Source organism: Pelophylax lessonae, assembly GCF_965119305.1.
Source record: "Pelophylax lessonae genome assembly, chromosome: 9".
Lineage (NCBI taxonomy): Eukaryota > Metazoa > Chordata > Amphibia > Anura > Ranidae > Pelophylax > Pelophylax lessonae.
The window spans coordinates 262,525,425-262,541,913 of NC_138776.1; the positions used below are offsets into that span (position 1 = coordinate 262,525,425).

General features: G+C 43.7%; 1 protein-coding gene across 1 annotated transcript in view; it reads right to left on the reverse strand.

The window, feature by feature from the left end:
- Window positions 1-16,489, reverse strand: part of LOC309564423 (uncharacterized protein) — a 130,615-nt gene that overhangs the window by 108,726 nt on the left and 5,400 nt on the right. Inside the window, exons 6-9 of the mRNA XM_082269053.1 lie at window positions 6,219-6,375; window positions 6,005-6,102; window positions 5,790-5,919; window positions 2,481-4,171 (exon numbers count right to left, since the gene is read on the reverse strand). Coding sequence (XP_082125179.1) covers window positions 2,481-4,171; window positions 5,790-5,919; window positions 6,005-6,102; window positions 6,219-6,375 — 2,076 coding nt within the window. The remainder of the gene's footprint in view (window positions 1-2,480; window positions 4,172-5,789; window positions 5,920-6,004; window positions 6,103-6,218; window positions 6,376-16,489) is intronic.

Below are 16,489 nucleotides of genomic sequence, written 5' to 3' on the forward strand. Positions count from 1 at the left end.
ACATCATCTGATAACATTTATGTGGTGGGAGGTTCATTCATGGATGGTCGTCAAGTCAAAGTCATCTGATACTGTTTATGTGTTGGGAGGTTCAGCTATGGATGGTGGTCAAGCCAAAGTCATCTGATAACGTTTCGTGGTGGGAGGTTCAGCCATAGATGGGGGTCAAGTCAAAGTCATCTGAGAACATTTATGTGGTATGAGGTTCAGCCATGAATAAGTGGTCAAGTCAAAGTCATCTGATACCGTTTATGTGGTTGTAGGTTCAGCCATGGATGGTGGTAAGTCAAAGTCATCTGATAACGTTTATGTGGTGGGAGGTTCAGCTATGGATGGTGGTCACTCTGCTAATGAGGTAGAGCTGGATTCTTCAAAAACAACTGACAAGAATGTATAATAATAATAGCGACTTTATTGTTTCACTGTATAAACAGTATATAATAAAGACTCTTCAAATGATTGTTTAATCTTCTATTACATAGCCATGTTTTGTATGATGTCTGAGATTTGAAGTCAAGCCGTGATCTTCATAGGTTTCCGGTACTCCAAACACAAATATTGCCCATCACCGGGCAGTTCTTTGACATATGGCTAGACATGATAGAAATAGATATTCCCACACTAAGAACACAAAAAAAATCCAATATAATATCTATGATGGACAGCCTATATTACCCCCCCCCCCCTCTCAAAAAGCACATACATGGCTTTCTCCCATGTGGCTTCTTATCGCATGCAGTACACTAAAACGACTCCTACCACCCCCCCAATTAAATTGATGTAGAATTAATTTGGCATTCAGAGCATACACATAGCTCCTCATCCATGAGACAGCTTTGCTGAGATAAACGGTCTAAAAAACATCTCCAGTGTTTGGACCATGAAAGAGAACACTTCACCCTGAAACCTCCAATGTAAGTGATATTCATTTATCGTGGCTAGCTGCGCTCAGAAAACAACATCAAACGCAAAAATCATTCTTTACCAATGTGATATCTCTGAGAGACAACTAATAATATTCCACCCTCGTAGGTTTCCCTACCATGTGACTTCTCACCCCATGCAGTACACAAAAATACCGCCTGACACCCCCTAATGGGAATGATATATAATCCTTTTGGCACTCGGAATGGTCTCCAGTGTTTAGGCCATGAAGGAGGACACTTCATTATGAGACCTAACCACCAAGGTCCATAAAGACATGGATGAGTGAGTTTTGGGGTGGAGGAACTTGACTGGCCTGCACAGAGTCCTGACCTCAACCCGATAGAACACCTTTGGGACGAATTAGAGCGTAGACTGCGAGCGAGGCCTTCGCTCCAACATCAGTGGCTGACCTCACAAATGCAATTCTGGAAGAATGGTCAAACATTCCCATAGACACACTCCTAAACCTTGTGAACGGCCTTCTCAGAAGAGTTGAATCTGTTATAGCTGCAAAGGTTGAACCAACTCAATATTGAACCCTACGGACTAAGACCGGGATGCCATTAATGTTCATGTGGGTGTAAAGGCAGGCGTCCCAATACTTTTGGTAATATAGCATATGTTCCCCTGTAGCACTGGCATATTGCCATCTACAGGCGGGAATACCTGTACCTGCCTACACACTTCCTAACAACATGACTCCTGTTTCTTCTTGCTGGAGGCTAACATTTTGTTGAAGCCCAGAGGACTCAATTGAAAATTGGTAATATAGTGTATATTGTTGTTGTTATCTATTGTTGCTGGGGTATTTTGCTGTGGGGAATCTATTTTTGCTTGGGGGATCTATTGTTGCTGGGGAGATATATTGTTACGTAGTGGATTTATTGTTGCTGTGGGATCTATAGTTGCTGGAATGTATATATTGTTGCTGAGGGGATCTATTATACTGCCTTTCTTTAGCAAATTCCATAGAAACATCCTAGCACCATAAATGATACTTGGTTCTGTATTCTCTAGGTAGGGGGTGGGAACCAAGGAACAGTGCTCAGAGGGTTGGTAGGGGGTGGAGACAAGGGGGTAACTCCAAAAGGGGAAGTACTGGCACCTATTGTCTGAGAAAGCCCTGCTGATGAAGGAGTAGCACGACTCTTCCTCCATTGGTCTGGTGCTTGTGGCGTTTTTACATACTTTGAAGTCCTCCTCATCTCTATCACGCAAGGCTACACTACCTTCTACGAACTAATATCATCAATGTGTTTCCACCTTCAGTGTCCATGTGCCCTTTTTTTGACTCGTCCTCCATTGGTCTTGTGCTTGTGGTGTTTTTACATGCTTAGAGTCCTCCTCATCTCTACTACGCAAGGCTAAAATACCTAATATCATCGGTGTTTCCACCTTCAGTGTCCATGTGCCCTTTGATATTTAACTAGGACCTCTTTCTGCCTAAAACGTGTCCCGCACTTTGAAAAAGGAGGCTCGCCCATGTGACTTTTCTGGTGCCGAAAGTTTCCAAAGTTTTTTTTAAAAACCAATTTCCCGCATTCTGATCATAAAATTGGCTTCTCTCCAGGGTGGAGTTTATAATGGGTTTGGAGGCTCCATTTTAGAGTAAAACTTTTTCCGCACACGGAACACAAGAACGGCCTCTCGCCGGTGTGTTTCCTCTCATGCGATACAAGTTGCGATTTTTTCAAGAAGGATTTCCCGCACTCCGAGCAAGAAAACCTCTTCTCTCCAATATGGAGTTTAAAATGGGAATCGAGGGTCCCTTTTTGAGCGAAACTTTTCCCGCACATGGAACACGGGAAAGGCCTCTCGCCGGTGTGAGTCCTCTGGTGCGTTATAAGCTGCAGTTTTCTCAGGAAGGATTTCCCGCACTCGGAACAAGTAAACCTTCTCTCTCCGAGGTGTATCTTTTTGTGCGCGGTGAGTGTAAATTTGGCCTTGAACGACTTGCCGCACTCGAGACAGGAAAAAGGACGCTCGCCCGTGTGAATTCTCTGGTGGACGATGAGACTTTTTTTCCCACGTATTTTTTTCCCGCAGTCTGGGCAGGAAAGTAAAGGCTCCCCGGTGTGGGTCTTCAAGTGGGATCTGAGGAGGGCTTTGTACGTGAAGCCTCTGCCGCACTCAGGACAAGCAAACGGCTTCTCGCCGGTATGATTCCGCTGGTGGATAACAAGCTGTGGTTTACGAAGAAACGATTTGCCGCACTCCGAGCACGGAAAGGTTGCGCCGTCGTGGACTGCCTGATGTAAAGCAAATTCAGATTTTGAATCAAAGGACTCCTCGCACTTGGGACACGAGTAGGGAGGGTCGCCCATATGAGTGGCTTGGTGGTCAAGAAGAGACTTTCGGTAAGGGAAACATCTCCCGCATTCCGGACAGGAATACTGCTTCTCGTGAGTGATCTGCACGTGATTCCTGAGGCTCTGTTTGCAGAAGAAACTTTTGCTGCACTCGGAACACGAAAAGGGCTTCTCGCCGGTGTGAACGATCTGGTGCTTAATGAGTTGTAGTTGTGTTACAAAGGTTTTATCACACTCTGAGCAAGACCAGTTGCTCATGTGAGCCTTTCGATGAGCGGTAAGTCCATGTTTGCTTCTGAAACATTTCCCACATTGGGAACAGGAAAAGTTCTCACCGGTATGAGATCTCTGGTGACTAACGAGGTCCCTTTTTGTTGTGAAGGGTTTCTTACATTCTGGGCAGGTCCACTTTACGATATGAGATTTCCGATGCGTACAAAGGTCGCTTTTTCTTCCAAAACACCTCCCGCATTCGGAACACGAATAACCCAACGTCTGTTTTTCACGGTGGCATTGTTTATCGTGCGTATAGAGTCGAGATTTCGATTTAAAATATTTCCCGCACTCAGAACACGAGAATGTCTCCCCACCGGTGTGAACCCTCTGGTGGTTACTGAGTTCTAGTTTCGTGAAGAAGGTTTTCTCACATTCTGGGCAGGGCCACTTCTTCACGTGAGCTCTTTGGTGTTTACGAAGTTCGCAATGTCTTTTAAAGGATTTTCTGCACTCTGGACATGAATAGAGAATCTCACTGCTGTCAACTATCTGTTCTTCGCTGTGGCATCTTTGATGTTCCAGTAGGTCTTTCCTAGACCTAAAACACTTCCTGCACTCAGAACAGGAAAACAGACAGTCCGCTGTGTGTTCCTTGTGATGTTTATCCAGATTATGTTCACATTTAAAGGGTAATTGGTTGGTATGGACATCACATTCATCTGAGGAAACAAACATGTTTTTACTGTTTAAGGCAAGTGTATTATATCATAGTGTGCACTCATTGGTAATGTACAATACAACCAAACCAACAATGACAAACTACTGATACAATGGTGGACATAGATGACATTGAGGAATGGAGATGGACCTTTCATATGGTGTACAGTATCTCCGCCTTCTTTGTTGGGAACATGACATTATATTGAGGAATGGAGATGGACCTTTCATATGGTGTACAGTATCTCCTCCTCATTTGTTGGGAACATGACGTTATATTGAGGAACGGAGATGGACCTTTCATATGGTGTACAGTATCTCCTCCTCATTTGTTGGGAACATGACGTTATATTGAGGAACGGAGATGGACCTTTCATATGGTGTACAGTATCTCCTCCTCATTTGTTGGGAACATGACGTTATATTGAGGAATGGAGATGGACCTTTCTTATGCTGTACAGTATCTCCTCCTCATTTGTTGGGGACATGACGTTATATTGAGGTATGGAGATGGACCTTTCATATGGTGTACAGTATCTCCTCCTCATTTGTGGGGAACATGACGTTATGGTGAGGAATGGGGATGGACCTTTCGAATGATGTACAGTATCTCCTCCTCATTTGTTGGGAACATGACGTTATATTGAGGAATGGAGATGGACCTTTCTTATGCTGTACAGTATCTCCTCCTCATTTGTTGGGGACATGACGTTATATTGAGGAATGGAGATGGACCTTTCATATGGTGTACACCAGGGGTCTCTAAACTATGGCCCACCAGTTGTTCAGGAACTACAATTCCCATCATGCCTAATCATGTCTGTGAATGTCAAGAGTTTTACAATGCCTCATGGGATGCGTAGTTTCGCAACAGCTGCAGGGTCGTAGTTTGGGGATCCCTAAAGTACAGTATCTCCTCCTCATTTGTTGGGAACGTGACATATTGAAAAATGGAAATTGACCTTTCATATGGTGTACAGCAGGGGTTTCTAAACTATGGCCCTCCAGTTGTTCAGGAACTACAATTCCCATCATGCCTAATCATGTCTGTGAATTTCAAGAGTTTTACAATGCCTCATGGGATGTGTAGTTTCGCAACAGCTGGAGGGCCGTAGTTTGGGGATCCCTGGTGTACAGTATCTCCTCCTCATTTGTTGGGAACATGACGTTATATTGAGGAATGGAGATGGTCCTTTCATATGGTGTACAGTATCTCCTCCTCATTGGTTGGGAACATGACGTTATATTGAGGAATGGAGATGGACCTTTCATATGGTGTACAGTATCTCCTCCTCATTTGTTGGGAACATGACGTTATATTGAGGAATGAAGATGGATGGATTTCCTAATCTGGTAAGGATGGTCTTTGTGCTGATGAAGTAATTGAAACTATTTTTCTCTGTCAAGGGTTAGCAAGTTACTTTATGATACAAATCCAGAAGCCATTACTATATAGTAAGATAAGCCAGTTAAACAAGTATCTCCAGTGCTGTTGTACTTTTTATAATCCAGGCTTGTGATGGATGGAGAATCAGCAGACCTTCATTACATGAATGAACATACTTTATAATCTAGTGGAATTAAAACGTAAAGTTTCTTCCTGTAGTGTCTATCACTCACCTCTGCTTATTTCTGGAGAAGATTCCTCCTCTTTAATAGTCACTAAAATCCCCACCTCCTCCGTCAGCTGTTGATCACCCCTCACATACGTCTCTTCTTCTTTTTTAACCTCAACTTTCAGTTCTTCACTCTAAAAGCACAAAACATGTCAATACCAAAAAACTTTGATTTTATATTTTGAATAAGGTGTCTCAAGTTCTAGATGCTCCACCTACCTGATGATGGTGAGGGATAGTGTGACCTTCCTCTGTGGAATCCCGGGAATACAGAGGACGGGGACATCTCTCTGGTGGGTTCCCATTACTGGATCCATCTGTAGGAAACACACACACTGACTGAATACATTGTTTCTATGTGTTTATCAGATGATGGGGGATCTAGGTGGATCCTCCGTACTGCTCTCTCCTTTACAATAAAGTCTCCTCTTACCCGGTGATGTGAGGAGCGGCTGATTCCCTATTATAACATTAAAAGATTCCTCCTCCTTATTAGGCACCATCAATCCACCCTCCTCCATGGACTGATCACACATCTCATATGTCTCCTCTTCTTCTGCTTTAACTTTTATATTAATCAGGTCTTCACCCTAACACCACAAAAATAACATCAATGACTACATAAAAAGGACAAAAACACAAATTTCATGAAATGTTACGGTTTCTCTTCACCTACCTGATGATGGTGAGGGATGGCGTGACCTTTCTGAGTGGAATCCCGGGAATACAGAGGACGGGGACATCTCTCTGGTGGGTTTCTATTATTGGGTGGCTCCATCATGTCATCTTTGTCTCCTTCTCTAAACTCCTCCGTCGCCCCACCTTCGTCATCCTCCTCTTTTATCTCTTCTTTGACAAGAATATTTAAATTCTGCAAGTCCCCAATCTGAAAATTATAGTAAAAGAACAACATTAATGTTTACAAACCATCTGACACACAAACCCGAACGTAGCAACTGTTTAACAAATGTTCCTCATCTACCTGATGATGGTGAGGGATGGTGTGATCTTCCTGTGTGGAATCCCGGGAATACAGAGGATGGGGAAATCTCTCTGGTGGGTTCCCATTACTGGATCCATCTGTAGGAAACACACACACTGACTGAATACATTGTTTCTATGTGTTTATCAGATGATGGGGGATCTAGGTGGATCCTCCGTACTGCTCTCTCCTTTACAATAAAGTCTCCTCTTACCCGGTGATGTGAGGGGCGGCTGATTCTCCATCATGACGTCCTTGTAGAGATCCTTGTGTCCTTCTAAATACTCCCACTCCTCAGCAGATCAATAATCGTGTTGGTGACTTCTAGAATCTTTTGGCAATTTTTTTCTCCAGTGTCAGAAAGAGAGGCAGTGAGATGTTGGGTAGATTAATGGATATCTGCTTACCAGATGTCTTCTTCACTACTTTATAATCCTATGTAAAATAGACAAATATAATCAATTTATATATTCCCAGAATCCTCCTCACCTCTCCGGTCAGGTCTGTGTTTTATTACTAGAGATAAGAGTGATGTCATGTGACCTCCCAGAATCCTCCTCACCTCTCCGGTCAGGTCTGTGTTTTATTAATAGAGATAAGATTGATGTCATGTGACCTCCCAGAATCCTCCTCACCTCTCCGGTCAGGTCTGTGTTTTATTAATAGAGATAAGAGTGATGTCATGTGACCTCCCAGAATCCTCCTCACCGCTCCGGTCAGGTCTGTGTTTTATTAATAGAGATAAGAGTGATGTCATGTGACCTCCCAGAATCCTCCTCACCTCTCCGGTCAGGTCTGTGTTTTATTAATAGAGATAAGATTGATGTCATGTGACCTCCCAGAATCCTCCTCACCTCTCCGGTCAGGTCTGTGTTTTATTAATAGAGATAAGAGTGATGTCATGTGACCTCCCAGAATCCTCCTCACCTCTCCGGTCAGGTCTGTGTTTTATTAATAGAGATAAGAGTGATGTCATGTGACCTCCCAGAATCCTCCTCACCTCTTCGGTCAGGTCTGTGTTTTATTAATAGAGATAAGAGTGATGTCATGTGACCTCCCAGAATCCTCCTCACCTCTCCAGTCAGCAGGTAGATGATCTCCAGGGTGAATCTCTCTTTCCTGCACTTATAGATTAAGCTTACAGCTCATGTTCCCTCACACTATGGAGATTGATTGTTATTGTTGATGAGTCAAACATACGTGGGTTCGGTTCGAGGCAATTTCGGTGAACAATTCAGAACATCCAGATGCCAAATTCGAACGTAGTGTTCTCTGTACAGCACTGCGGTATATGTCAGAGCTATATAAATGTATAATAATAATAATAGTGTGTGACTGTGGGGGAGGGGACATTAGAGTGTAAGCTCCTCTGGTACAGAGACAGAAGTGATTGGCTCAGTGATCTCTGTACAGCACTGCGGTATATGTTAGAGCTCTATAATATTATAGTAAGCATTCATATACTATAAATGCGTGTAGCAGTACTTGCTGGTGATAAAAGACGTCACAGTGACTATGGAGGAAGAGGACGAAACATGACCGGGGGGTTACTGGGTGTAAATATAAAATAATATCTTATTACCTCCTCTGCTGCCAGTTCCAGCAATGTCTCCTCTCGACTTCCTCCTGACTCACCTCTGCCCCGGAACTTCCTATTTATACCTGACATCACTTCCTGTCTGTACTTTACATCACTTCCTGCCTGAGAGCACCCTCTTTGGTGAATGGAGGAACTGCAGGCTTTGCTCATCTAACGGTGTGATCTCTCCGCATAGTACGATCTCAGCTCAGTTGTAATTTGGGCACCAATTACCATAAACAAGTTATCATCTAGTTGCGTTTTTTTTCATACAAAGTAAATTTAGGATGAACTGAAATACAGCATTCGATTACAGCCTATGGCCAAGTTTCGAGTGAAGCCGTGTAAATAACGTGATGTAATAATTTTTATTCAGTATAAAGAGTTTAATGAATAAAGGCAAAAATATAAACTATTGTTAATAAACTCAGATTTCTGAGTAGGTCCTTCACTGAGCACCTAACGGCATTCCCACCTGTAGGAGCCAACAACTCCTTCAATCATATGGGACATTATTCATTTAGTTTAGTATCTGTTCCTATTAGTTTATTATCTGATAAGCCCCTTATCTGAGGACCAAATATTAAATGATTTTAAAAACAGGGGGGATGGAGGAAGAACTTGTTCTGTCCACTCCACACTTAGACCTGGTGGACATTGCCAACATGGTGTCATGGGGACATAATCAGGTCAAAGTAATCTGGTGCCATTTATGAGGTGGGAGGTTCAGCCATGGATGAAGGTCAGTTGTCAGATGAAAATGGCCATGACGGGGGGTTCCTGGGTGTAAATATAAAATAATATCTTATTACCTCCTCTGATGCCAGTTCCAGCAATGTCTCCTCTCTGCTTCCTCCCCTTCATCTTCATCTCCCCTCCAAGTCATTAAGGTTTCGAGGCTGACGTTTGGTAACTCGAACCTTCAGCTCCCTCCACATATTTTCTATGGGACTAAGGTCTGAAGACTGGCTAGGACACTCCAGGTAGTTAATGTGCTTCTTCTTGAGCCACTCCTTTGTTGCCTTGGCCGTGTGTTTTGGGTCATTGTCATGCTGGAAGCATCCACGACCCATTTTCAATGCCCTGGCTGAGGTAAGGAGGTTCTCATCGAAGATTTGACACATGGCCCTATCCATCGTCCCTTTGATGCAGTACAGTTGTCTTGTCCCTTTAGCAGGAAAATACCCCCAAAGCATAATGTTTCCACCTCGATGTTTGGCAGTGGGGATGGTGTTCTTGGGGGTCATAGGCAGCATTCCTCCTCCTCTAAACAGTTGAGTTGATGCCAAAGAACTCAATGTTGGTCCCAACTGACCACAACACTTTCACCCAGTTCTCCTCTGAATCATTCAGATGTTCATTAGCAAGCTTCAGACGGGCTGTACATGTGCTTTCTTCAGCTGGGGGACCTTTCGGACGCTGCAGGATTTCCGTCCTTCACGGCGTAGTGTGTTACCAATTGTTTTCTTGGTGACTATGGTCCCAGTTGCATTGAGATCATTGACAAGAGTCTACTGTGTAGTTCTGAGCTGATTCCTCACCGTTCTCAAGATAATTGAAACTACACAAGGTGAGATCTTGCATGGAGCCCCAGACCGAGGGAGATTGACAGTTATTTTGTGTTTCTTCCATTTGCGAATATTCGCACCAACTGTTGTCACCCTCTCACCAAGCTGCTTGGCGATGGTCTTATAGCCCATTCCAGCCTTGTGTAGGTCTACAGTCTTGTCCCTGACATCCTTGAACAGCTCTTTGGTCTTGGCCATGGTGGAGAGATTGGAATCTAATTGATTAATTGCTTCTGTGGACAGGTATCTTTTATATAGGTAACAAGCTGAGATTAGGAGCACTCCCTTTAAGAGAGTGCTCCAAATCTCACTTCGCTACCTATTTTCCAAAAATGTTTTTCTGGATATTTTTGTTGTTTTTCTGTCTCTCACTGGTAAAATAAACCGACCATTAAAATTATAGACTGACCATTTCTTTGTCAATGGGCAAACGTACAAAATCAGCAGGGGATCAAATAATTTTTTCCCTCACTGTATGCATACCTCCTAACTTTTTGAAATGGGAACGAGGGACACCTATTAGCATAGGTGTGTAGGCATATAGGACACACCCCTTGCCACGCCCCCTTAAAGGAGAATTATACAAAAGAAAATTATTGTTTAAACCCCCAATTGCTTTTTTTACCACTTCTAATCCTTTATATTGACTTTCGAAATTTACAAATGCAACCATTTTAAAATTGAATGAAAGATTTAGCATTGGGAAACACTTTTTGAAAGATAAAAAGCACATTTTATTTACAACTATATAGATCAGACCAAAATGAGGGACAAATGAGGAGCAAAGATGGACAGAAGGACTTTGTTTCAAATCAGGGACAGTCCCTCAAAATCCGTGACAGTTGGGAGCTATGTGTATGAGATCCCCACCTTGTGTAGTTTATAAGAACAGTGTCCTCCATCACAGTCTCCCAGCCCTTCCTCCAGTTCGTGGTTTGATTTTCCATCATGTTGATCAGTTATTAGTATGATATTAGCCGACCGTCGTGGTGGAATGATAAAAAAATCCCTCTGGTCTGACGTGCCACTCTCTGGTCTTACATGCCCCCTTCTCTAGTCTGACATGCCCCCTACTCTGCTCCGACATGCCACTCTCTGGTCATACATGCCCAATTCTCTGGTCTGACATGCCACCCTCTGGTCTTACATGCTCCCTCTCTAGTCTGACATACTACCTCTCTGGTATGACATGCTCCCTCTCTGGTCTGACACACCCCTTTTCTTGTCTGACATGCCCCAATTTCTGGTCTTACGTGGCCCCCCTCACTGGTCTTTCCTGCCCCTTCTCTAGTCTGGGGTGACCCCCTCTCTGCTCTGACTTTCCTCACTCTCTGGTCTGACATGCCCCAATCTCTGGTCTTACATGTCCCCCTCTCTGGTCTGACACGCCTCAATCTCTGGTTTAACATGCCCCCCCCGTCTAGTCTGAAGTGCCCCCCTCTGGTCTGACATGCCCACTCTCGGTTCTTACATGTTCCCTCTAGTCTGACGTGCCCCCCCCCCCTTTGCCTCGATCTCTGGTCTAAAGCTCTCTTTCTGGTCTGACACGCCTCGATCTCTGGTATAACAAGCCCCCTTTCTGGTCTGACATACCTTGATCTCTGGTCTAACAAGCCCCCTTTCTGGTCTGACATGCCCCGATCTCTGGTTTAAAATGCCCCCCTCGCTGGTCTGACATTCCCCAATCTCTGGTTTAACATGCGCCCCCTCTAGTCTGACGTGCTCCCCCTCTGGTCGGACATGCCCCACCCTCTGGTCTTACATGTTCCCTCTAGTCTGACGTGCCCACCCCCCCTTTGCCTCGATCTCTGGTCTAAAGCTCTCTTTCTGGTCTGACACGCCTCCATCTCTGGTATAACAAGCCCCCTTTCTGGTCTGACATACCTCGATCTCTGGTCTAACAAGCCCCCTTTCTGGTCTGACATGCCCCGATCTCTGGTTTAAAATGCCCCCCTCGCTGGTCTGACATTCCCCAATCTCTGGTTTAACATGCGCCCCCTCTAGTCTGACGTGCTCCCCCTCTGGTCGGACATGCCCCACCCTCTGGTCTTACATGTTCCCTCTAGTCTGACGTGCCCCCCCCCCTCTGGTCTGACATGCCTCGATCTCTGGTCAAACAAGCCCTCTTTCTGGTCTAAAATGCCCCCTTTCTGGTCTGACATTCCCCAATCTCTGGTTTAACATGCACCCTCTCTAGTCTGACGTGCCCCCCCCCCCCCCCATGGTCTGACATGCCCCACTCTCTGGTCTTTCTTCTAGTCTGACGTACCCCCTTTCCCTGGTCTGACATGCCCCAGTCTCTCGTCTACTAAGCCCCCTTTCTGGTCTGACATGCCCTGATGCCCCAATCTCTGGTTTACTATGCCCCATTCTCTGGTCTGACATTCCCTAATCTCTGGTGTGACATGCCCCCCTCTCTGGTCTGACGTGCACCATCTCTAGACTTAGATGTCCCCTTTCTAGTCTGACATGCCCCACTCTCTGGAAAGTCTGACAGGTACGTAAGGATGTGAAGGGATTTCCTTCCACATCCTGTCCCAAAGACACAACAGGAAATGAGATGAAATCTCCATATTAGACAGTCCTTACTGACATGTTTGCCTCCATTGGATGAATTCTCCCCACCTTTTGCTCTCACGACACATAAAAAATGAAGTATTCCTATTTCCTGTCTGTCTCAGTGATAATGGTCACCAAAGGATTACAGCAGAAAAAAGAACTAAGGATTTTCTGGGGAGTGCCCAAGGACAGAAATCTGACACGCAAACATGAAAAAAAGAACTCTACATTTATTAATCACATCATATAAAAGTTTAAAAGTCACATATAATCCACAATATTCTTTGACACTACATAGACTACTTATATATTTGTATTATACTTAGTGTCGCATTTTACCGGTAACAGACTGCGCTTGACGCGTTTCGTAGATAACAACTTCATCAGGATCGGCAGTAAAAGGGCCACAAGACATCAATGCAAGTCCATTCAGTCCCCTCTTTGGGCTCATTTCTATTCTGTGGATCGGTTAATGAGGCGGTCTTCTCTAACAATACCATCCTGAGATAGGACAACAGTATGTCCTGACTACTTGTGACCACTATACTGAAATGAACAAATGGCCCTCCACAAAGCTGGGGCCACCTGAAATAGGAAATCCACGTGAAATCAGAAACCAGAGCGCCAAACTTTCATCTTAAGAGTCCATGATCCTTTTTACTGCTGATAACAATGTCACAACAGGAGATTAAAGGGTAGCCAACGTGTTTCGGAGATCTCCCTTCACTGCTTCAGCTGATGTCTGTGGACCTCTGTTCTTCTCTACGATGAAAGTAGATGCCTACAGAGCTATTCCGGTGACTGTATTTTGTCTCCAGTAGCCAGACTACGGCCATAAAACATTTACATATTCACATCAAGCAGTGAAGAAGTGTTGGAAACAATACTACTATATCCTTTGTAAACTCTAAACTAGTAACCTCTAAACATTTTTAAAGAGTTGCCTATGGAGATTTTTAGATATTGTAGTTTGTCACCATTCCACCAGAGTGCCAAACTTTAAAGCATGACCTGTTAAGTATCTATTTACATCATCTTTTATATTGTACCAAAACATTGGGTTACTTATTGTGTTTTTTTGTATTAAAAAAACATTAAAGTGTATTTTTTTTCCTTAAAAATTATGTTCGTAAAAACGCTGCGCAAAAATAGTGCGACATAAAAAATTGTGACGACCACCATTTTATTCTCTAAGGCCCCTGCTAAGTATATATGTATACACTGCTCAAAAAATTTAAAAGAACACATCAGATCTCAACGGAAAAAATCATGCTGGATATCTATACTGGTATGGACTGGGTAATGTGTTAGAATCTATACTGGTATGGACTGGGTAATGTGTTAGGATCTATACTGGTATGGACTGGGTAATGCATTAGGATCTCTACTGGTATGGACTGGGTAATGTGTTAGGATCTATACTGGTACGGACTGGGTAATGTGTTAGGATCTATACTGGTACGGACTGGGTAATGTGTTAGGATCTATACTGGTATGGACTGGGTAATGTGTTAGGATCTATACTGGTATGGACTGGGTAATGTGTTAGGATCTATACTGGTACGGACTGGGTAATGTGTTAGGATCTATACTGGTATGGACTGGGTAATGTGTTAGGATCTATACTGGTATGGACTGGGTAATGTGTTAGGAATGAAAGGATGCCACATCGTATTAAAAAAACATTAAAGTGTATTTTTTTCCTTAAAAATTATGTTCGTAAAAACGCTGCGCAAAAATAGTGCGACATAAAAAATTGTGACGACCACCATTTTATTCTCTAAGGCCCCTGCTAAGTATATATATATATACACTGCTCAAAAAATTTAAAAGAACACATCAGATCTCAACGGAAAAAATCTAATGCTGGATATCTATACTGGTATGGACTGGGTAATGCATTAGGATCTCTACTGGTATGGACTGGGTAATGTGTTAGGATCTATAATGGTATGGACTGGGTAATGTGTTAGGATCTATACTGGTACGGACTGGGTAATGTGTTAGGATCTATACTGGTACGGACTGGGTAATGTGTTAGGATCTATACTGGTATGGACTGGGTAATGTGTTAGGATCTATACTGGTATGGACTGGGTAATGTGTTAGGAATGAAAGGATGCCACATCATTTGATGGAAATGAAAATTATCACCCTATCAGACCATCACTGAGCAACCACCAAACCGGTCATGCTGAACGATGTTACAGGCAGCATAATGTTCTCCACGGCTTCTCCAGACCCTTTCCCGTCTGTCACATGTGCTCAGGGTGTTCCTGCTCTCATCTGTGAAAAGCACAGGGTGCCAGTGGTGGAGCTGCCAATTCTGGTGTTCAATGACAAATGCCAATCGAGCTCCACAGTGCCGGGCAGTGAGCACAGAGCCCACTAGAGGACGTTGGGCCCTCAGGCCACCCTCATGAAGTCTGTTTCTGATTGTTTGGTCAGAGACATTCACACCAGTGTCCTGCTGGAGGTCATTTTGTAGGGCTCTGGCAGTGCTCATCCTGTTCCTCCTTGTACAAAGGAGCAGATACCGGTCCTGCTGTTGGGTTAAGGACCTTCTACGGCCCTGTCCAGCTCTCCTAGAGTAACTGCCTGTCTCCTGGAATCTCCTCCATGCTCCTGAGACTGTGCTGGGAGACACAGCAAACCTTCTGGCAATGGGAGGTATTGATGTGCCATCCTGGAGGAGTTGGACTGCCTGTGCAACCTCTATAGGGTCCAGGTATGGCCTCATCCTACCAGTAGTGACACTAACCCCAGCCAAATGCAAAACTAGTGACAAACAGTCAGAAAAGAGGAGTAGGGAAAAAAATGCCAGTGGCCTCCACCTGTAAAACCATTCCTGTTTTGGAGGTCGTCTCATTGTTGCCCATCTAGTGCACCTGTTGTTAATTTCATTAACACCAAAGCAGCTGAAACTGATTAACAACCCCCCCTACTTCTTAACTGACCAGATCAATATCCCAGGAGTTTAATTGACTTGATGCTATACTCTGATTAAAAAGTGGTTCTGTAATTTTTTTGAGCAGTATATATATGATGTTTTAGGGTTCTAAGTAATTTTATAGCAAAAAATACTGTCAGAAAAGGCCTGGTCTTTTCCTCCTGCTTTTTGGATATTGTAGTATTGGTAGTTAAGGGATAGTGCTCAAAGAAATATTATAGGAAGAAGATTCCAACAGTTTACTAAGTGGTAAAACAATCCCTCAGCACTGACCTTTGTAGATGTGGGCACTGTGAAACAATTCATCCTCAAAAATCACAGTAGACTTAATGACGTAATTTAGGTCAGGTCTCACAATGCTGCCCTCCTATTTTCCTTTCATTAGAAATCAGAAGGCTGCACAGCTGCCGGATCCTTGCTGGCAGGAAATACGAAAGTGAAAATGAAAGTGAAAGTGTTTCTGCTGTGGCTTTTGAGAATGAATAGCACCGCAGCGCCCGCAGTTGGAGAGATAAGCATGTTTTTTTTAAGGTGATTTTTGCTTGATAAGAATATGTAAATATGTGAATGCCTATAGCCTGGCCATGGGTGATCTTTTAGATATAGTTCATTTAGGTATGTGTATATTGCCACTGCTCCACGTAGGTCTACACATCAGACTCCTTCTCCGATGCAACGCGGGATGAAAGTCCACTTCGCCACTATGTCACTCCAAGTAAAATCTAGATTTGGAGAAAGCACTGGGAGAGTGTAAAACGCGTTAACCGTCCATCCTTCCCCCGCTATTGCTAATGTGGTGCTTTTGATGTACTTTTCATTATACAATAAAGCTTTCTTCTGAATTTCCATGGATGTGCAGCCGTCCAGGTTTTTTTATTTAGAGTTAGTTTAGTTAGTTTAGCTAATAAAATTGCTGTCTTCCAACCACAAGTTCTGCAATGTTTTTCTACATCTCCCTCCTAATGTCATCCTAGAAGGGTCCTCTTTTCTTCTTTTTACACAAGGTGTTGGAGTATGAAACCCTTACAAAAGGAGATGAAGATTAGGAGACTGGGGACACCAAAGA